Source organism: Anguilla rostrata, chromosome 7 (genome assembly GCF_018555375.3).
Source record: "Anguilla rostrata isolate EN2019 chromosome 7, ASM1855537v3, whole genome shotgun sequence".
Lineage (NCBI taxonomy): Eukaryota > Metazoa > Chordata > Actinopteri > Anguilliformes > Anguillidae > Anguilla > Anguilla rostrata.
The window spans coordinates 51,246,465-51,268,968 of NC_057939.1; the positions used below are offsets into that span (position 1 = coordinate 51,246,465).

General features: G+C 42.5%; 1 protein-coding gene and 1 long non-coding RNA gene across 2 annotated transcripts in view; one reads left to right on the plus strand and one right to left on the minus strand.

The window, feature by feature from the left end:
• The first annotated feature begins 13 nt into the window (after positions 1 to 13).
• Positions 14 to 22,504, plus strand: part of LOC135259966 (uncharacterized) — a 63,748-nt gene continuing 41,257 nt past the window's right edge. The window contains exon 1 of the long non-coding RNA XR_010331438.1: positions 14 to 346. This is a non-coding gene — a long non-coding RNA (uncharacterized LOC135259966). The remainder of the gene's footprint in view (positions 347 to 22,504) is intronic.
• On the minus strand, positions 19,380 to 21,575 carry hmx4 (H6 family homeobox 4). The gene is made up of 2 exons (XM_064344964.1): positions 20,930 to 21,575; positions 19,380 to 20,707 (listed from the first exon to the last, which is right to left on the minus strand). The coding sequence occupies exons 1-2, from the start codon at positions 21,135 to 21,137 to the stop codon at positions 20,154 to 20,156; spliced, it is 762 nt and encodes a 253-aa protein (XP_064201034.1). The 5' UTR covers positions 21,138 to 21,575; the 3' UTR covers positions 19,380 to 20,153.

The window sequence follows — 22,504 nt, forward strand, 5'->3', positions numbered from 1 at the left end:
ACTTTTCCCTCAGTATTGCCAATAACCTGCCGATATACACTTACGGTAGGCATATGGGTGCGTTTCAGCGAGAAAATATTTAGGAGACTTCATCATAACAAATGCTTTTCCGTCATAAAAAGGGGGAACACCACACAATTAGCGGAGTGTAGGAACGGAATATAAAATCCGAAAGATTGCGCCGGAACTTCCGGATGACCGTGGTTGCTGTCTTTTCCGCACAACTGGTGCAAACTGCATCTTCGTTGAATTGCAAGGAGCGCCTGTAAAAGAAAAGCAAAGACCTGTAGGCCCCATCTACATCTAGCCCTGCCTTCCCGGATTAGAAGGCTAGAGGGACTTTCTGGTAAGCCCACACTTACACATTGATCTCGGTTTCTCGCGTCATTGTTTGCTAAATTTTATTCCATGAGTGTCGTAGTAATATGAAGAGCGTCGTGTGCACTACCGCATTGATAAGCGAATAATTAGCCTGCTGCCTTTAAAACAAACAAAAAACGTACATTTTAATATTCAATACATTTCTTTTTTATGTTTGCGTTAAAAACTGCAATACGTTTCAAATGTGCAGTTTGTTCTAGGGTACTTGGGAGCATATTTAAATGATGATGAAAACAAAGTTATATTCTGTACAGCTTTTTGAAGTTCGTTTGATTTGCAGTGATCTGAAGCATATTTGTTTCACCATACCGATGACATACCTACCTTGTGTCCAAAACAAAATGGTGAAGAATGATTTTAGGCCTGTTAGTGTTTCAGACGAGCTGCCGTGGTTCCAGAAGTTACCAACTACAAGTTATTGTAGTAAAATATGGATTAGGGCTGAGCTCGGGAAGTCCAGTTCAAAAAGTGACTGAAGTCAGTAGTGCAAACTATTTCAGAAAGACTTATTTATTATTGTGTGCTTCAAGTTATTGAAAGCATCAATGATTCAGAAAGAAAAGTGTTTTCTATGGCTCTATATATAGCTTAAAAATGCTCAGAAAAACCCATGTTCTCTGTTGTTGCTATTTCCAATTGGTGTCATAAATTATGCAGGGCTAAAAGCATCTCTGTAGACCCATTGCAGACAGAAGAAGAGCTACTCTGTGAATGCTCTCAGCGGACACTCAGAAAGAGCTGTACAACTGTTATTTAAGTGTTGCCAAGTTGTGGAAGAGCAGGATCCGTCATCTTTACCTGTAGAAAATGACACGTGTGGCAGATTTGCTTTCTACCATGCGGTTCAACGTGTGCTTTTATCGTGTTACGAAAATTATACTTTTATACTGTATTTGTGCATGCCCCGATGGGTAATAGTCTCATTTGAAATCAATTAGGCCTAATCAGTGGTGCGAAAAGGCTGTGATGCAACTTGAAATAACAAGCATAACATGAAAGTGAGCTTTTGAAGTGGTCTTGTGGAACACCAACGACCATAGCTGTTCATTTAACACACGGACATCGAGGAGGAAGTCAGGTTAACAACCACACATTCATGCAGGAAGTATAAATTGGGTTTCTGGGCAGCAGAATGTGATGAAAGTGTTGTAGGCTGGTTTGCATACAGAGCCCCATGTGCTGTGCTGGAGACCCAGTGGAGTGTGGGTAATTGAGTTTGAAGTGCTCTGATGACATCAGAGAGATTCAAGTGCTGGAGGTGTAAACCCAGGGATTTTCTGTTGTCTTTGGAGATTTCATATTCTACCCCCCCCCCCCCATTCCCCTCACAGTAGTATCAGCAGGGCCTGGGCCTTTCTGTGTGGAGTTTGCATGTTCTCCCCATGTCCATGTGCTAATTGGAGACTCTACATTGCCCATAGATATGTGTGTGTGAATGGTGTGCGTGCCCAGTGATCGATTGGCATCCTGTCCAGGGTATATTCCTTTGTTAAGATAATGAATTGTATCACAAGTCATGAATTATGAGCCAGTTCCAGTATTTTCATATGAATGACTTAGATGTCCACTCATACTAAAGATGGTTCTCCTTAGTACTGTCATTTAGCCACAGTCTTCTGACAATGTGCTCTATGCTTTTTCTAGTGCTCCCACTGTAATCACTGCTTTGAAGATTGTGGTCACGTAGTAAAGAATGTGCATTGTATGAGAGTGGGGAGAAGACCCACAGCCTGACCATGGTGAACACACATTTTGTTTTCTGAACTGAACAAAGATGCATTCTGCTATTTCACTAAGCAGTTTGAACTGCGAGCCTATATCACATCATCTTTTATGATTTAGTTTGGGGTTTGGCTGAATTGCCTTTGTTTCGCCACTTTATCATTAATTGTCTTTGCATTACATCATGATTTAAAAATATGGTTGACTCAGCTGATCGTTTGTTTATCACATCTAAACGGCTTTGATCCTGTTGCACTCATTAGATTAGTGGTTCAAAGAGAGTGCTGGAGTGACACAAATGTGGTTCTGCTTGGATTGAACTCAGAGACAGTGGACAGATAAACAGTCCAGGGCCACTTTACGGAATCTGCATTTCATCATTAACTGGAAGACGGTAAAGCAAACAGACCCAGGCAAAAGCATGAACTAATGCATGTAAATATTCATGAGTAGAACTCCCATGGGAATGCGAGTGACTGGCGATGTTTATGCAGAAGGCCATGACATAATGCAGTACCCGACAACTTACTATTAAGACTGTATGCCCAGTAACCTTATTTAACAGCTATACGTGATTGTGATTAATTTCTTCAGTTAGGATCCTGCTGTCTCATGTCCAAGTCCCACCATGTCTAGCCCTTTAGCTGGAAAACTCACTGGCTCTTTTCCAGATGACCGAGAGCCGTCAAGTTCAAACTCATCTTCTCCTTTGAAAACAGCATCGGACTGCCAACAGCACGGTGCTCGTGTCCAAAATCTCAAGGATGGACTTGTTGTACAGCAGTAACCAATGTGATGTTAGTGCTCTCCGTCCGCTAGCCCTCACTAATCTGTGGATCCCTCTCATTACCATCTAGCCTAAGACTTAGCCATAGGTTTACTGTGTGAGCTAAACACTTTACTGTGTTAAGTGTTTTCAATTAACACATGCAACCTTTTGGGAGAGGAATGACTATTTATTGAGTTTGATGTGTTGATCTATACTGTACTAAAAGCATAAAAAAGCTGAGATGGTTATGGGTGAAACACTCTTGTAACAGGTAGACTGTCTGCTGCATGCTCCAAACACATAAATTAGCAACAGGACAGTGGCAACAGGTTTGCAGGCCTTTTTTCTGCAACTACACATTAGTATAATTACATGAGAAATAAAGTTGGGAATGATCTGTGACAACATATAGATATGTCTTGGTCATGTGGTCATTTCATTGACCCGCATTGAAACAGAAGGGAACTGTTCTCTCTGCTCTGGGGATTGAGCGGTTGTTTGAGTTCATTGTCATGCTCTTTGTTCAGCCCTCTTTCGACGTATCCGAAATTTTGAGGAGAGTGCTGACCTTCCGGCAAGACTGTGCCCTTACAGTTCTTCAGCTTAAAATTAAGAGTGGAGTATGAGGGGGAAAAATCGATTTGCTTTTGTGTTCGAAAACCAATTTCCACATTTTTATGGAGGGACGGAAAGATGTAACCTTCCATCCGCTGTGGCTGTGTTTTGTTTTCTTCCACGTCTGAATAATTCGTTTTGATTAGTTTTTTGCGACTGAAAGCAAGAAAATTACAATGTTTTTGGCAAAGAACTCCTGTGTATTTTGCCATTTTGTGGAACAATTCAGGGTTTGCGTCTTTGGCAGCAGTTACCCAAGGCAGGGGACTTCTGGAACAGTTTTCATGTCGGTAAAGTCGACAGTTGGGGACAATTAACACCAACATGTAGCAACATGTATCATCTAATGAAAATTAGCGGCAGCCAGAACCCCCTGACATCAAGCATTCCTAGATGCTTTAAAGCTGTTATCCAGTTAATCCTCTGTGACACAGTACTTTCTGTAGTTTTTTTTAGCATAGCACTGGACTGACGTACATTTTCAAAAAGTTCCAAATTGGTCCGGACTCATTGTGCGCTTCGGACGTTGATCTGTCAGAGAGAGAGAGGGAGGGTGTGATGAATGGTTTTCAGATGGCCAGCCCTCTTGGGGAGCAGCTGAAGGCACACACAGTGGCAGCTTGTCTTGACGTTCGCGGCTTTATGACAACTTCTGCATTCCTCTGGCAGAAAGAGCGGCGGGCGGAGGGAGAGTGTACAGTAAGTCCGTCAGAAATGCGCCGGCGGCTGTCACTGAATTCATCCATGAACTCAGTTTCAAGGAACTTAATTCATCACACCTTGCCCTTTAATGAGTCAGCAAACCTTTGGTGTGACGCTGATATGTTATGAACAGTAATTATGGTGGAACAAATTACTGTGGATTTTAATTTTATAGCTTTCGCGGTTGAACAGGCACAGCAGACACCACTCCTAGGGAAGTAGTAGTGCTTTGTTTTGATTGTTTTGAGCTCATGAATGAATTACGAACTAAACTTGGTGGTCCTGTAAATCTGTTGATGTGACAGTCAAGCATAATTATGCACAATAAATTCTGATAATGTAGATAGTTATTTTTATGGATATTTACTAATCGGTGATATATGCCCTAGAACCCTCACGGATAGCCAACTGTCCAGTCCAAGATTTCGCCAACTTACAGATGACTCTGGCAGTCTTAAATACAACCAAGGAAACGGTTTAATCAGTTCATGTTCATTAACAATTTGTGCAGAACATGACAGTGTCTTGCTCAGTGTCATCTGTCGCCGCTGCAGTGTCACACTATCTAATGAATGCATGGTCCTCATTAGACAGCGTTTCTCCAGGAGCTACTAAAGTCACTGGACAACATAAAAAATTATACCTCTGATTGGGAGACAAGTGACTTGTACTTCCCATCATGCACTCTGTCACATTGTGGTTTCAACCAGCTCAAGCAGTTTTAGAGTCGGACTCTGTCGGGATTCTCTGAGGGATGCGCTTGCTGTCGAATTCTCCCCCGCGTTTCAGACGCTGCCCCCCCCCCGGGTCATGTGACCGGACGCGTCCCCGGAGCAACGGCTCTGTAAACAGTGACATCGCGGTGTGCGCGCGCACGGCCTCCTGGGCCCCATTACGTTTCATGCGTTTCGGCATTTAGGTCACCTTGCTGCACGCGCGCGTGCTTTCCCCGTTAGTTCTGCGCCAGCGCGTTCTCTCCGAAGCACAGGCGGTGTGAGGCAGAGGCTCCGAAGCTCATCGTCGTATCAGTCAGACACCAATATCGCCCCGCGTCAATGTTTCTGATTTAATATAAATGTGTTTTATTGTTGTCATATCCAGTTGGGCGGAACTGTCCTTTGAAAATGGCAGCACCAGTATTAGCAGTTATCATTTATGTTAAATAATAAGTCATTGTTGCTGTTCTACATGACTTTGACAATGTTTTGAAAAAACTGTGAAATCCTGTATATTTTTGCAATTATAATTTTACTGTAAAAATGCAGTGTTTTTGTGGACATTCTTGCTAGCTTCTCTAGGGTCGTATACAAATTTGTGACACGCAGTATAGGCTACAGTTATAGTCACTTTGTACCTCGCACTCAAAATGACATACAGCAGTGTTAGTCTCCGGGATATTAGAAAATGTGGCAGTGCACAGATTGAACTGACATATTCTCCCTGTTTAGCATGTTCATGTCAGTTATACGTTTTTGAAGATTTCTTTTAATATGGCCGGGTGAAAGACATGTGGTAGAACTTTCACAGACCACAGGTCTAAGATCAAACCTCATCCATTGAAACTGTCCAATAAATTCCAGGCATTGTTTTAATGTTTTATGTTTTAAATTATATATAATTCTTTTGTGGATTTAGGACTCCGGTATCTGTTCAGCCGTGACTCAGAATTAAATGGGTGAATAAAGTTTGCCTTCACGTTTAATCAGTTTCCAGTAGAAGTCTGGTGAATTCCCATGGCCCCACTTGCATTGTGGGAGCACTTGATGTGGCAGGTAAAAACAACACATTTGTTTCCACACGATGACCAAACATCACTTTGCTAATAGGATTAGCTGATCATTGAGCCTATGAGAGTTTGTGAGGCAGAGGGGTCTGCCTGTTTTCCATTGTTTGGATGAGCAGTACTTCATCTGTGTCTGACGCTTTCATAATCCCACTAAGCTTTTTGTCTGTTGCTTTCCGTAATTGCCTATTAATTATACTCATGTTTCTGTTTATTTTTTTAATAACCATCTCTATGAACAAGCCCATCAGGAGTGGAGCAGTTTGTCAGCTATATATAGATGCAGCGCATATTGCTCTGCGTAGTATTTGTGTCCTATCCCTGTGAATGGGCATCAGCATGTTCCCACCGTCGGTAGCTGGTGTGAAAAGAGGTCAGTGGGTAGGGCGCAGTGTTTGTTTATTTTCAGACGGAGAAGGTAGAGAGGGTGACGTGCAGCTATGGGATCGCAGTACAGACCGTGCCTGGGGTGGGAATCAGGGGGTTCAGATGCCTGGCTTTGTACATGGTTTGAAAATCGCCCGCTGTACAGGCCGTCTCCACAGCCAGCGTTTATTTTTATGGTTTAATACGCTTTGATGTATCTACGTGAGTGACTAATTGGGGCGAAGAACAGCTTAAACTAGTCCCAGCGCCGCATGTGGCCGACTTCATCAATGAGAACGCTTTCGTCCAGCGCGTTGTCTCAGTGTGCTGATAACGGAGTGCTAAAAACAAACTATCGATCAGAGAGAAGAGGGGAGAAGGAGGCCCTATGCTCAAAGAGATCTGCTGAAACTCTGAGATCTATAAACCCAGAACGCCCCCTCCCAACTGCCGACATGTAATATTCACTGTGGTTTCACACTGGCCAGTCGATAGCCTTCCATTAAGAATGGATAAGCTGTCCAAGTGACCCTCCGACCCCCTCTCCGGGCCTCAGTGGCCTCTGCTGTCCATATTAATATGACTTTTAGGCCCAGGGTTGGCCTGTCATCATAATTCTGTGTCCATTAGGCTAGTGTTTCTGTTCATCTCAGCTTGTAATATTGATCCTCCTTGGATCCTTTGCCAGTCCCGAGTCGTCTGGAAACAGAGGGTCTTTTGTACAGCAGGGGGAGGTTCCTGCTGTACCTCAAACGGGTTTTTAGGGCTGCTGGGCCCTGTCGATGAGACCCCCGCCACTCGCTCGACAGATGCGTCCGACGGGGTGGCGGCTGCAGCCGTGTAACCGGAGAGACGCGGCCAGATGAAGGATGGCTTTTGAAGGGAGCCTGTGAGTGTTTCGAAGGCGTGCGGGATTTCCTCCGTATTGACCAAACAGAATTAGCCTCTGTCACTGTCGTCTTCGTGAGGTGAGACCTGCCGTTCTGTGGATGTCAGAGGTCAAAATCATCTCTCTTTGGCTCTTCAGATGTGTGTGTGTGTGTGTGTGTGTGGGCGTGTGTGTGTGAGTGAGAGGAGGAGATCCAGGAAAGTTTTACAAAATTATCTGACTTGTTTTGTTCTTTTGTACAGTATAATTTTAGAAGCCAATCATTTTTGTGTAATAAAGCTGCCTGTTATCTAACCATTTAAATCATTATTTGCTGTCTTTTTACTAGTAATGTATCACGATAACACATAGGCGAGTATTAATCATACACAAATGCACTTCATGGCGAAACTTGTGGTTTCAGAATGGTCACATGCCAGTCTGAAAGAGCCAGTCTCATGCATTTATCAAACATTTCATCGTGTTCTCTCCACTTTACCACAGAAAGAAACGGCGAAACGATTTCTGAAATAAATCTCAGGAACGGAACGCAAACAGGGCCATTTGCACTGACGTGTTAGTTTTGCGACGCTGTCGTGCGAATCGAGGACTTGGCAAGGCGAGGCGCTACTCTTCTCCAGCTGAAAGGGAGAAATCGGACGGGGGGAGGGGGTGCCGCGGCATTTCACATTGGCAGCTTCTCTCCAAATACCGAGAACCAAGCCTCCTGAGTTTCGCCCGTCACCACGTTTTATATGACAGATTCGACTGCTGCCTCACAACGCCAAGCGGCCTGTAATTTTATAAGTCAAAGATGTGCCTCTCAATATTAATTTTCAATTTCTCTTTTCTTTTTTTTTTTTTTTTTTTTTTGGAGAGGGGACACATTATAATCCCTGAGCCCCCTTTCAATTTACTGAAACATTGTGCATTACCCGGGCCTCAGAAGCCAACTAAATTAATGGATCAATAGGCCATCTGAAATTCTTTGGAGACCGCTGAAATGCCCAGAGTTCCTCTCCGGTTTCAGAGCCTAACGAATAGGATGTTGTTTATGTTGTAATGTGCAGTGTCATGGAGTTCTATTACAAGCTTCCCTCCGGACCTCGGGCCCCCCTCCCCCGAGGACAGCCACTCTCTGCAGGAGACTATGGGTACACTGGGAGGACCTCTTCTGGGTTCATTATATATGCATGGAGCTTGCAACTGATGGGGAGATAAAGTGGTTTCATTTTCGCTCTAATCGTTAAAAATGTCCTGCAAGACACGTGGTTTACACCTGCCACACTTATTTTATACAGACCATAGTTTCCACAGTTATGTTTGTTCATGATTAAGAAGACTACAGGAATGATATCTGATTTTGGCGTGTTGAACTGTTTGTTGTGTGAAAGTATTGAATGTGCGTCAGAGTTGGGCAGGATTGTTTGTTGAAAATGAAGAATGGCTTGTCTGTCTTGACGCCTGACTTGGTACAAAGAAACAGAACTAATTGCAGATAGATAGTTACATCAAGTTACTCGTTCAAAGAGTGCTAATTTTTATAAATGCATATCAGCATTATTCATTATTCAGTTAGAAATTCAGGAACAATGAAAGACGAGTGATCTAAAAAAAAAAACTGAAATGAAACATTTTAATTATGGAATTAAACATTAGAATGGCATTTAACAATAACATTATAAAAATAACTTCGTAAGGCTTTAAATAATGCTCAATTTTACTTTAATGATGTCATATGTGGATTTTCTTCATGAAGAATAAAACACCGTATTTAAACATCATATATTTAGCCGATTGCCCTGTAACCCCAGAGATTCACGCCATCTTCGCTGAGTCGAGGGTGCGTGGACGTTTAGTATTCTGTTTAGGGGTAAATATTTTAAGTGAACGTTATTCCCCCCCAATCCCCTCATTCAGCTTCCGCAGTTCAGACCCCATTGACATCTGGGCCTTTGAGTGCTGTCATTAGTGAGGGAGCCTTGGGCCTTGACCCCCGTTTAAGAGTTTTGACTTCCCTCCACCTCTGTACGCCTCTGCCCTCTCAGGCCTCTCTCGCAGCCAGCTGCTCGGCCTCCATTGTCCGGGTGTTGGTTGGCCCCAAACCGTCACGAGGGACGAGCCTGGTGCTCTGCAGCCGAGGCTGCTTCCAGCTGTGGGGATGCGGGAGAGCTTCTGCTGGGGAACCAGGTGCCTGAAGCTTGGCCTTCAGAAGATTGGGCAGGTTTTGCCTGTCGGTGAAATGTTGTGCAGGGTATAAGTGTGATACAAAAGTAGTTACTTTTAGCTCTTACTCTCTTGGAAAGATGTACTGTTGGTGGCAGTGTAGTATAATGGGTAAGGAACTGGTCTTATAACCTAAAGGCCCTAGGTTTGATTCCCAAGTAGGACACATCCCGACTAGGACATGTGGATAATAGCATCTGATAAATAACTGTATTGTAATATATAATGTGTTGCTGTTGTCAAACTACCCCCAGTCTCATGCTGCAGGTTTCCATTGCATTGCTTCTGTTAGGGTTTTTGGACTTGGTTGACCAATGATATGTATCCATTTGTGTTAGGTAGGCAATTTATGTTATGGTGTGATTGATCTTCTGGTAAACAGTAGGTGTGGTCAATACGGGTTTTGTCATCGGTTCAGAACATGAGACTCATTGCCCCTTGAGTCTGTCTCATGTTTCTCGTTTTCACTTCCTGAAGACACCATCTTTGGGGATTGAAAGCCTATACGTCTTTCACTTCTTTCATATGGATTAGTAAACAAGTTTATGGAGCCTTGTTCTCTAGCTTAAAATGGGTGCCATGGTAATGTTAGGGTTGGTAGAGACTGTGTATGTTCAGCTGACAGTTCAGGGATCACGAAAGGATGCTAATCTGCAGTTAGGTGTCCTTCCAGTATCCTTTCATCTGTCTTCTCTATGCAGATCTTCTTACAAGAACAGGAAGTCACGATACTAGAGACATACCCAATACTCAGATCAATAACCTGGCCTTTCAAAGTGTTTTCAGTAATGTTTGTCTTTCATAGGAGGAAACGGATTGTTTTTCCGAGCGATGTTGCAACCTGTAGCCTGGCATTCATAAAGTGGACGTCAGTTCAGATTATACCGAAGCGTCGTTTCTTTGTCTCCTGACATTTCAGTAAGCCGGCACTCCCACTTCTTCTTCTCGTCCTGACAACATTGTTTTGCGGCTCGGATGCGTGTCCGTGTGCACTTATGCGTCTACTGAGAAGACACACCACACCGGGTCAAGCGTCTGCGTTGACACTGACAAGTAACTGCTGTCGGCAGAGCCCGCAATTACGGTTTAAATAGACACGACCTGTCAGACGCAACTGGCCCGAACGACGCTTTGTGCTTTTCTTTCCTCTCCAGTTTCTACAACCACAGAGTATCCTGTCACCTCTGGGGTTTCCCTTATCCAGGCTAAACGCAGATCAAATGAGCACTCTCCACACACAGTGCGCTAAATTAGGCTCTTAACTAACGAGCGGCAATTAAGCGTCCTGCGCGTGGGTGGGCATGGAGGACTTCGGGGCTTTTGCAAATGTGTTTCGGCAAAGTAGATGTGGTGAGAAAGGTGACTCGTGAGCGAACCGTGAGCCTGCGTTACACAAGCGAATTAGAAGTCGTGCGGAAATCGAGTGGATTTAGTGACATCTCTGGAAGTGAAAGGATGGAAATGATGAGCTTCCTAATTTCACTTCAGGCAGCAGCAGCGGTCACACCTGGGAGAAGTATTTACTGCTCAAAGCTGGGGCCTTTCACTCTCTCACCACACAGGTAGCGCACATCCTGAGCGTGTGGAGCTGTTTGTGTATAAAGAGGCGGATTCTGAATCTTTAAATGTATGGTTAATGGCAGGGTTCACCCATCTCTCTCAGTGGCTGTCCTCCGTCTTGGCTTTCGATAGCGAAACTATTCGCGAGACACGTTAGCAGTGTAGTAAGGAGCCCTGTGATTTGTGGGATTGGCAGGTGCCCCCCAAATCCCTTTAGCCACGTATTAGAGGCACACAAAAGTATTGTGACTAATCGTGAGGTGAACTTCATGTTTCCAGACCATCTCCTGAAATATAAATGGAATAGAACTTCAAGAAAGCGTATCACAGTGATTAAGGATAATCGTCAACATGTGAAAACAAAACAAAACAAAAAAAGTTAAATAGACGTTAACGTAAAACAATAATACTGAGAGCCGGTCGGGGGGGGCAGTTTCTGCTCGGATTACACAGAAGAGCCTGGCATGAACTACAAAGCTCATTGGCGGAGACAATGACCCCTGTCTTATGATTGAGAAAGGTCGACGGGGTCAAACAAATTGGGGGATCCGCAGCTTCACTGACCCACAGTGGCTCTCTTAATCACGCTGAAAGAGTTTAGTTGTTCTTCTCTTTAGCCTGGGCCTTGTGACCCAGAACCGGACACAGAAATATGGATTCGGAGCTCGGGAACACGAGCGACACACAGTCCTGACAGGAGGGAGGCCTCCTGCCCTGGGCCGTGTGTTTCAGGTGCCTCTCTCCCCTGGGCTGTGGGAGCAGGCTGTGGAATGCGGAGTGCTCTCTGTCGGCCACGAGCCTGGAGTTCTTTAACCGTTTGAAGAGTAGGTTTTCTGGAGTGCTTTAGAATGTTTTTTGTATTCTAGAACTCCATTGCTTTATATTACTAGTAAGGTAATGGATGTAAGTTTTAGAATGAATAAATTTAAGTTTTTTTAAAACTGTGTTAAACTATGTGTTGTCTAGGGATTAAAATTTTTCAGCCAAACATCCGTAAGTCCACAGATGCATTTACCTGTGTGTGCTGCAGTATCCAGAAAGATTCCCTTTCTGCTTATCCTAGTAATGACACAAGTTGAGAATTTAAACTGTAAGTGATACGTAGATCTATCGAGATAAATGGCTTTAGAAAGATTGACGGATTTGTGGAGCGTGGAAAAGAAAACTCACCTCTGTGTTGCTGTTTGAAACTCAAGCTGTTGCCAGTAACGTTTTGGGGAGGGGGAGACACTACCTGTTTGGGCTTGGCAGTTGAGATTCAGGTAAAACAGGACAGAGTAGTCTGAAGAGGAGAGCTCAGAACAGGCCAGGGTTTGGTTCTCTCAGACTCATTTCATCCTCCCAGGTGATTAACACTGACAGCCAGACAACCTGCTGCACTTAATTAATTTCACACAACCTGACAGACTGTAGACATGCGCCTAATGGATGGCAGGCTGGCAGGTTGTTAAAAAAAAAAAAAAATCAGATAACAGCCTCTGCTGCAGCCCTGTCTCACCTTTCCCACCTGTTTTCACCTGGTTATTCGAATGGTAGCTCTTGTATGTCCCTCAGCTCAGGGTTGACTCAGTCACCTGCATATGCAGGAACAGAAATCATGCTGATAGAATGACTGTGTGTAAAAGCAGTTAAGTCAGAGGATCATTGGATTGGACAGCCAAACCTCCAGGATCATGGGATTGGACAGCCAAACCCCCAGTACTGTGAGATTGGACAGACAAACCTCCAGAACTGTGGGATTGGACAGCCAAACCTCCAGGATCATGGGATTGGACAACCAAACCTCCAGGACCGTGGGATTGGACAGTGCTGTTTCAGGACTGGGCCTTTCAACTGAGACCCCTCTCCTCAGTCAGCCCCCGGACACTTGTCCATGAACAGGCCCTAGCAGCCCCCTGCACTCAAAACTACACACACTCCAAAAACCCCTTATGTCATGTCTGCTGTGTACCTGTGAGTGTGTTTGAGACGGAGAGCACACAAACTGTGTGTGTGTGTGTGTGTGTGTGTGTGTGTGTGTGTGTGTGTGCCTGTGTGCAACACCGGAGGAGAGATGCAGAGAAAGAGACTGAAGAACAGACACTTAGTATGTCAGGTAGTCGGTACCATCAGTATTGTCTTTGTTAAATCCATGAGTTGGATAATGAGCACAATAAGGGCTTTTTATTTGGGTGTGTGTGGCGTTTGGCGGGTTCTTAATCGTTTCCTCATTTCTATGAAAGCATTGAACTGTGAAAAGGCCTAGCAGAGCTGCCGCTTTTTGGGCAGTGGAACTGCGTCTCATGCGAGCATTGTGTCTTTTCTCACACCCTGTAAATCAATAACTTTTGCTCCACGATTCCATAATGTGCTCCGGTCATGGACATCCCTCAATACGTGTGGACGCTGCCTGCCTGTCAGGTTCTCTGATCAGGTGAACGTTTTAATAAAAATTTCCTCACCTCTGACAGAGCCCCAGAGTGCCAGAACGGACGTGGTCCGAGGGTCATCCACCCCCCCACCCCCCCCCCCCCACACCCCCCTTGGTTTCCGTGGTGACAGAAGGGGTGGCCTGGTGTTCGTGAGCACCGGTCGCCAACAGAGCCAGGAAGTCTGGCGACTGGTCCCCCCGTGCGTCCCGGCCATTAACAGATCAGAAACATGACTTTAATGGGGCTTCATAGACTACAGGGGGAAACTCTATATTGCAGCTGCGAAGAACTTACCCATCTTCACTCTGGTGTCCTTGTTAAGGCTTAAAAAGACAATTCTCCAAAAAGCATGAGCTGCTTTCGATCAATACAGATCCTCAAGGTCATACCGTTCAGTTGCAGGTTGGTAACACACATTAAAGGGCAATTGGAAAGCCGATGAAGTGGAGACCCAGGAATGTAAATGACATAACAGTCATTATGGCTAATACGTGCAGTGATTCGTACCATTTAAACTGTACAGTATAAAGGCCCACCCATGTTTTGATACAGAAATATTAGCAAAATGAACTCATTTCAGAATATACAAATTTTGTGGGATGCAGAGATTGAGTTTAACACAGACACTGAATTTTTTTTAAATTATGAATATGATCATTATTCATTATGCTATTATTTTTATTCTCATTACCATCATTAACATTGCATTTTCTGTCCTTCCCTCACCAGTGCACTTAAAGCTCAGAGTGACCCACATACCAATACGAAATGGAAAATCCTCACATTCTTTGAGAGAAAGTGACATATTGCCTGAGCTGTGCACGCACCTTCTGAAAAGAGTAATAATCATTACGGTAATGTCTTCAGGGTCTGCATAATCCTCTTACCTCTGCAGTTTCTTTTAAATGGATGTCGTGACAGAGAAGTCATGTCATGTCAATGGACTGGTTCAGATGCTATGTGCACCTGCTCCGTGCTCCTGGAAACAACGATTGTTTCTGTCGAGGTGATCGGCCAGGTTTAGCAATGAAGTTCATGACAGAAGCTCGAAGTTTTCGAAGTGCGAAGTGTGTAGGTCATTGAACAGCATTGTCTCTTTGTGGAATTATAAGACTGTCACGCCCATATTTGCTAAATACATTGGAAAGGTTGTGCTCTTATTTTTGAAATCTTTTCCCTTATTTGGAGCTTGGAGGTGGGCTCTTGATGGCACCTCCCAATTAGAAGAAACTTGTATTCGAGGAACCATAAAATCGCTGACTTGTGTCCCATGATCCTCCACTCCACAGTTACCAGTCATCTGCCCTTGTAAGTTCTGTGTTTGTGAATTAATCAGTGCAATTATAATATTAAACATGAGATTCGCTCTGTATTTACATTATATTTATTAGATTGCACATCCAATGTCATTGTCCCAAATTCATGCTTTCTCTTAAAACTAAATAAAATAGAAACTAATATTCTTTTGGACTTTTTGTCTTTGTAATGTGGCCACATTGTGATATACAATTTACAGGAGAAAAAAAACTGCAAATCACAAACCAAAAACTGCATGTAGATTTAATTTAACGTGCATATAAATATGCATTCAGCAAATAGACTGGGTGCTTAAGTGATTTTGAAAGATATATTTTAAATGATAACATTTCATGAATTATTTAAACCGTAAGAGACTGTGCTCTTTATGGTCAGAGGAGCGCTTGGTGGTGGTGGTGTGCCGGCTGTAGAAAGTACAGCACTGAAGTGTCAAGGACGGAGTGTGGCACAGTGGGTAAGGAACTGCGCTTGTAACCGAAAGGTCGTAGGTTCGAATCCCGGGTAAGGACACTGCCGTTGTACCCTTGAGCAAGGTACTTAACCTGCATTGCTTCAGTATATATCCAGCTGTATAAATGGATACAATGTAAAGTGCTATGTAAAAAAGTTGTGTAAGTCGCTCTGGATAAGAGCGTCTGCTAAATGCCTATAATGTAATGTAATGTAATGTCTGTTTGAGGGGGATTAGTTCTTCTAAATGCTTTACCTCTGTCTGTTTGGTCGAGAGAGAACAAAATCCAATTTGGCAGCTTTACTTTTACGGCACATGACTATTAGGTGGGTTACGGCGTAATCCTGCTTGGATGGGATCGGTCCTCCGGGGTGACCATTGATGTGGGTAAACTGGGCCTCTCCGCAGAAGGTGGGGGGTGGGGGGGGGGGGAGCGGAGGAGTGGGCAGGAGCGTGAGCAGGGCTTCCTGTCTTTTACATTATTTCACGTCTCAATGCGCAGAGCTGGTACAGGGCGCTGCTCTGTGATGCGTCTGGCCCAAAGCATTGGTTCTCAGAGCAACGGCGTCCCTTATCACCTGGCAACCAGGTGACTTTGGCTCGGAGCCACGCGGGGCTGTAGCATACCTGAGGTTCATCATCAGTTAGGGAGGAAGGGTTTCAGTAAGCAGGGTGGCACCGCCCCTTGCCTGGAGTGCTTGTCGACTCTGGCATCTGTAGCCTACCTGTGCAGGATGAACTGGCCTGCTGTACTAAAGGCAGCTCGTCTGATGAACTGGCCTACTGTACCGAAGACAGGTCAGCTCACAAACGGGCCTGCTGTAGCAAAGGCAGCTCAGCTCATGAGCTACTGTATTAAATGCAGCTCAGCTCGTAAACAGGCCTACTGTACTACAGGCAGCTCAGTTCATGAACAGGCCTACTGTGCTAAATGCAGCGTGGATCAGCAGGTGGACGGCAGAAGTGATAGAATAGTGGCAGCTTGCTGTGCAATATGGGGAATACATGTGCTGCCAAACTGAAACAAGATTTCCGCAGAAAAGGCATTGAAAACTGGCAATGTGCATTCCAGATTTAGGAAATAAATAAATAACACATATTTTGAAGTTTGGTCAGTAAAAAAGAATGGCCTACATTGTGTGTTTTCCTTTTTAAACATTTTGTCTCAGAAGAACATGAATATGTGCCTATTTCAGCACATTTGTGGGGTTTTTTTTTTGGAGGTGAGAACCTTTCCACGCGGGCAAATAATGCAACGCCCTGTGCAAACTCGAAATCTTCTGGGTAAATATTGAAATGTTGCGTCCACATAACGGTGAGCGAGGTGCCTGACCGACACGGAGGGTCAGGCCTGAGGAGCACATTGAAGCTATCAGTGCAGCTTTCACACTGCAGCGGTGCCAGTGTAATGTAAACAGAGCACCAGGCACGGGCATGGACGCCTTGCCACTGTTCAGATTATTTACAGCATCGTCACCCGGTTGAATATCTAAAGGACGCTGCGTGAACTACAGTCATTAACTAGCGTGTGGAAGTGTTTGGTGTCTGGGACCTGGTCTTGTTTGAATGGTAGTCATTTCAGACCGTGGGAGAGGGTGTGCTGATACAAACTTGAATAAGGGTCTAATACGCGTTCCACATTTTTGGATCAAGCTCAGTGGCTTGGTACTTCGCTGTGAGCAAAAAATAAATGCACTCAAGTGTTTTTCTCTAGATTATTTATGCTCTGTAAAATATTCATTGTCACTTCAACTCTGACAGAGTTTATAGTTAGATAAAAGGTACTCTGTCAGTGTAAAACTTTACGCTGTTTTTTTTTTTTGTGGCAGGCACCCTTTACCAGTCAACTTGCTGTCATTTTTTGATTATCCATCCACACAGCTTGAGGTTTAACTGGCGTTTGCTCAAAGGTGCAGAAGCAGGGCTCCACAGGGGAAATACAACCCTCTGGTGGCAGTGTATCTTCAGCTCTTTAAGCGTGTACTGTATGTAAAATGAGAAACCAAACCTGCGTTTAGTTAGCGGAGCAATGCCCTTTGAGCACAGTCTGAATCTGGGCCTTTGTGAGACCAGGAGAGACTTTGATTCAACATATGTTCTCCGCTTCAGCTCAAAACATAAATACAAGTTCAGCAATCGCAACCATTAACTAGCTAAACTGCATTTGTGAGTGGGGGGGTAAAAATCTTGTTTTTTAGCCAACCTTAAGAGCAAATTACTAAACAACATGGCTGCATGAGAGCGATGTTGTTTAGTAATCTCAAATGATGCTTTTTCCTACCAATGAGTGAACAGCAATGGACCACTCCTTAGCCTCGGACAAATAATAGGTTGATTTGATTATTGCCAACTATGCCATACTTCCTTTATACAGTTGTCATTCTGTTATACAGAAGTATCTCTCTTGTCATTTTCTTTTCATAACTGATTTAACTTAATTTATTCAGAACTGGACTTTTAAAAATTACGTTTAAATATTTTTTAAACTCGCTTGCAAGATCATTATCTGTTCTTTGCTGTAATCATTATCTAGTGGGAGGGTAGTGGTGTTTCAAGAAAAAAAAAGCATTTTTCATGATTATTCCATTTAATGCTGCTGTACATGTATTTATGGAAGTATCTCAGTTGCTCTCAGTATAATAATTTATTGAGAAATTATTTGTTATCCTCAGCAAAGTATCAAGTATTATCTGTAATACTGTATCTGTCTTTTTAATTTGCAGCTCTATAAATTAATTTTCATATAGGCAGGCATAAGGGAATACTTTTTTAATGTTTTTACCATTTTTAAAGAATTAAACTGATAAAATAAACGATGCAGCCCACGCATTACTGAGGGAATGAATGGGCGCATGTAGACATACAGGGCGGCAGAAGAATGAAGATCAGCTCCACTTATAATGGTGCCACTGACCCGGAAAGTGCACGTAGCTGAGGCCTAAAGCAAACTTTCCAGCTAACGACAACCCAACACACACACACACACACACACACACGTTATTCACAACTTTACATACCATGGTTTTTCGAGGCCTCACTAATATTTAACTAAGATATAAGAACGGAATTAACGCACGATGTGTGTTTGTGCTCCATATTACTAGTCCAGATATTGTAATGTCCAATCGGATTTCGTTAGTTTTGCTTGATATTTTTACTTTAAATAAATCATTTCGAAGATATTACGTCTCTGACAAGGTACGCAATATCGCGTATATTTGCTAAAATTAATATATCAGTATTGAACAAAGGTTTTGATTAGAATGATATTGCCACAACATACAGGAGAAGCCCTGTCAATTAGTGGTACTCTTTGTTAGGATAAAACTTGGGCCCTGCGGAGATGATAGGCCTCGTGCAGTATGTTTCATGAGTGCATTTCCGTCAACAAAGCACGCCATCAGATGCCTTTGACTAGTCTGTGGCCTCTGACAATATTAATCATTTACATCAGGTCTGATTTGGGTATGTTTTTGTTAAGAAGAAAAAATAGTGGACCTGCGCAACCAAATCATTTTTTAACATTAATGGTACGCGTAATGAACCAGGACACGACCGTGCAAAGGGGTATGTTTTGCGTAAGTAATGCTAATGATATAACGATAGGATCTGAATTCCGGTTTGAAATGGACAGTGGTCGAATTTTGAATATTCTTCAGGCCACATACAGACAACACTGACTGCCGTTTACTTTAGTGCCTAGCTTCTTTGTTGACACGTTTGTTCTCCGTTTTTTTGGAAGGATAAATGATCGTTTGTGTAGGGCTACTTTTGAAAATATTCTGCAATATTCGTTTAACGCTACGCGGTTGTTCTGATCAAAATGAACGGTTCCAACGTAAACGACAATTTCATGCGTAACCCTTTGCGCATCCCTTTCTACATCCTGCTACATATATTGTTTTGTTAAAACAAAATGCTACATTTTTTTTAATTCAGTAAGTCTGTATTGTATCACAAAACAGTATTTATTGTAGGTCTACGTACTGTCAGAATCTCGATGGGTCATATCGACAGTTTGACAAGCTGTCCTGAACTTATGAAAAACTCTTACTCGGAGAAATGGGAATAAATTGTGAAAACAGAACTTGATAACTATTGAGAAATAAAATAAAAAATAAATATTGTATAACAATTCAGCTAGTGCTATCCATACGAACCAGGTAATGAAAGTACAATGAACAATAAAGTGCACAATAAAACTATAATTAATAGCCTAGGATTTTAAAATTAGAAGTTTTAATAACAGTTCAAGACAAAGTGTAAATAGTGTTACCCGGCAAAGTTATAGGACGCAAGCAACAAATAGGTAAAATATTATCATTAAAATATACCAGTTAAATTTAGAAACACATGCGTAAAACCAAACACAGAATAAAATAAACATGTTTATACATTCATTCAAATGGCAGTAATTCAAAAGTAATGGTTTATTAAGTATCAATACTGTAAATGCATGCAAAGATCAAATTATATCTTTGGCTGAGTTCTTCACTCTTGTGATTGAACCAATAATAATAATAATAATAATAATAATAATAATAATAATAATAAAATTGTTTTGTAAACAAGGTGATATCAGCAAGTATGATAAACTAAGACACAAATGCAATATAAAATATACAACTACAAAATAATAATGAACGTGAAACTGCACACCGTTCAGGTAGTAAGATAGTAACCCCTAACTTGCTGCTTTCAAAAATGATGCAATTATAACGTATAGGCCTATTACAAATGTAATAAAAGCATAATCTATCAAATATATCAAAAGTGTGTATAGATTACAGTAAAAATTTATAATAACCAAATTTGCATATTGATGTCACAGGGGTCTCTAGGATCTTTACCTAAATTTAAAATTGACCCACGTGATTAATTTCCATTGTACAATCGAAGCAAAACGCAGACGAAGTGGCCAGAACCGCATTGGCATTGGCGTAGCATTTCAGTGACTTCGCAAAAAGATTCAGAACGTGAACTCATACATCTCCATCGAAAAGGCTAAAATATTTGCTGGCGTTTGAAAAACACAAGTAAGGCGTACTGTTTCCAGGGTACACGAGCGGGAAAGGCATTGGTAGCAAACATCTGCCCAGTAGATTGTTTTCTTTGTAGAGGGCTGGAAGTTGCACAGTCTTCCCGACATCAGCGAAGTGGTCCACTGCGCTGGGTCCTTCTAGTTCCGTCGATAGCTGACGTTTCAATTTATTCCTTCGGTTCTGGAACCATATTTTTACTTGCGTTTCGGTCAGTTGTAAGGAATTAGCCAGACAAGCCCGTTCTGCGCTGCTGAGATACCGTTTCATGTCGAATGTGGATTCCAGTTGGAAAATTTGTCTTTTTGAAAAGATAGTGCGCGTTTTCTTTTTCGTAGCGGTTTTGCTTTTTTTGTTGAGTTTGTGGTGCGATGCAACATCGCCACAGCTGTCTGCGCTGTCTGTCCTTGGGCATGTGTTTATGATCTTTATAGCGTCTTCCCCACAGACCGCGATGGCATGAGCAGAGGCAGTATAGCAGTCTGTGTTTGTTTCGTCTGCGAAATGAAGCGGCAACATGTAACTAATATATTTTTTATATCAATTATGGAAATCAAGTGAGATTATCGTAGACTGGTTTATTTAATCAATAACAAAGTTTAAAAGAAACAATTGTCCGTTGCATATACAGACCGCAAAACATTCATTTATATTTATAACTACTTATAAACAGGCTATGCAACTGAAGTAGCAATTCTAAAATGAATAGGCTACTATACCTTTTTCGTGCACCAAATACTCCGTCTCGTTCCTGCTTTGAACTCCGTGGTCCTCGAGTCTGCGCTGAAAATCATTTTTATTGTCTGCTTCTGTGAGCTGTTTGGCATGATGAGCGTCTGATTCCTTGTTATTCTGCTTCAGATTCAGGATGTTGTCGATGGTGAATTTCAGCGAAGCGGGTCGGCATGACATGTCTCCCTTGCTCATATTCCCTGATATATACAAGAGTCCTTAGGTACTGAATTATCACCGCGTTTCCAGAAAAGTGTAACGTCTTGCTAGTCCAACCACCATCGCTCCACGATTACGACTGCGGCTGTGGATGGCTGGCAGTTATTCAGTGAACCGGAAAACTGTGTTTCTGCCGGCATCCATTGGTCAAATGGGTTTGGCGAGAGTGGCGCCCAATGACAATAGGGGGCGGGAGTTAGATGCTGGCATCTTCAGACGGTCGATGTCATTCATTCCTTTTTTTGACTGGAGTAAAGAAACCGTAATGATTCGCTCAGCACTGTTCTCTGTAAGGCCTGAAGTGTCACGGAAAATAATTGTTATAAATGGCTTTTAAAGCGCCGATTGTGTCATGTGTCCCAGGCCATTGAAACCTAACGTCGTTTTTAAGTTCGGTCCTGTTGATTTTTATTTTTGCATTGTGACTCTGGTGCGCTGTTTTATCAATTGTCAATTTTTAAGTTTGCAGTTAGTTGAAACATGACATTTTAACCTCTATATGTAGGCTACACGTCTTTACTCTGCAGCGACAGTACCGAGTCATTTACTTTTTTTACGCATTGTGTTGACGTGGGTGTGAACGCGTGGTCGATAGCTTAGCTATTCAATCTGTGCAGTCCCTTTACAAACACAATTATTTAGTTTTTTTTTAATGAATTATTGTACATTTGTTTAACACTGACCTTCATGTACGCTACTGTAGCAACAGAAGTAAGCGTGATATTAATATCGTCGCGCTATTTACAGTGTTTCAGTCTATTCCTTGATCTGAGGGTCAGTTATTACACCCATATACAATCTTTAAATATTGTCGATCTTTATACAATATTTATTCAGATGAGTTGGAATTCTAGGTAATATAAACGTTTCCATATTTTTGTAACCACATAAAATAATGTGGTAGCTAACAGTTTAGCTCACTGCTGCAGTTGGCACACATAGCTGTCATAAACCGTTGTTTTTTTATGATTGTAATATAATGAGTATTGTGCTTAAATGACATGGATCCTTGGTAGTTATTCTAGTTAAAGCAAATTGTTATTATTTATCTAGGTTATTGGGCAAGGAATGTCATGAGTAATAGATGTTGTTTATTTTCCTATATTGGTTACATTTTTGGGCTACGAATTATTTCACATTTTTCTTGTTGTCAGAACTAATTCAACCTATGCAAGCACACACAAAATCACGTCATTAATTATATTGTAGGAAGTTTTGAAAGGTACTTGAAACTTAGACATTTGATTGTCAGCGCCTGTTAAGCTTGTTTGTCCAACCCTCTTAATTTTAAAACAATTCGGTTTAATGGTCTTATTTGTACAGGGGTAAAAATGTATCAGTAG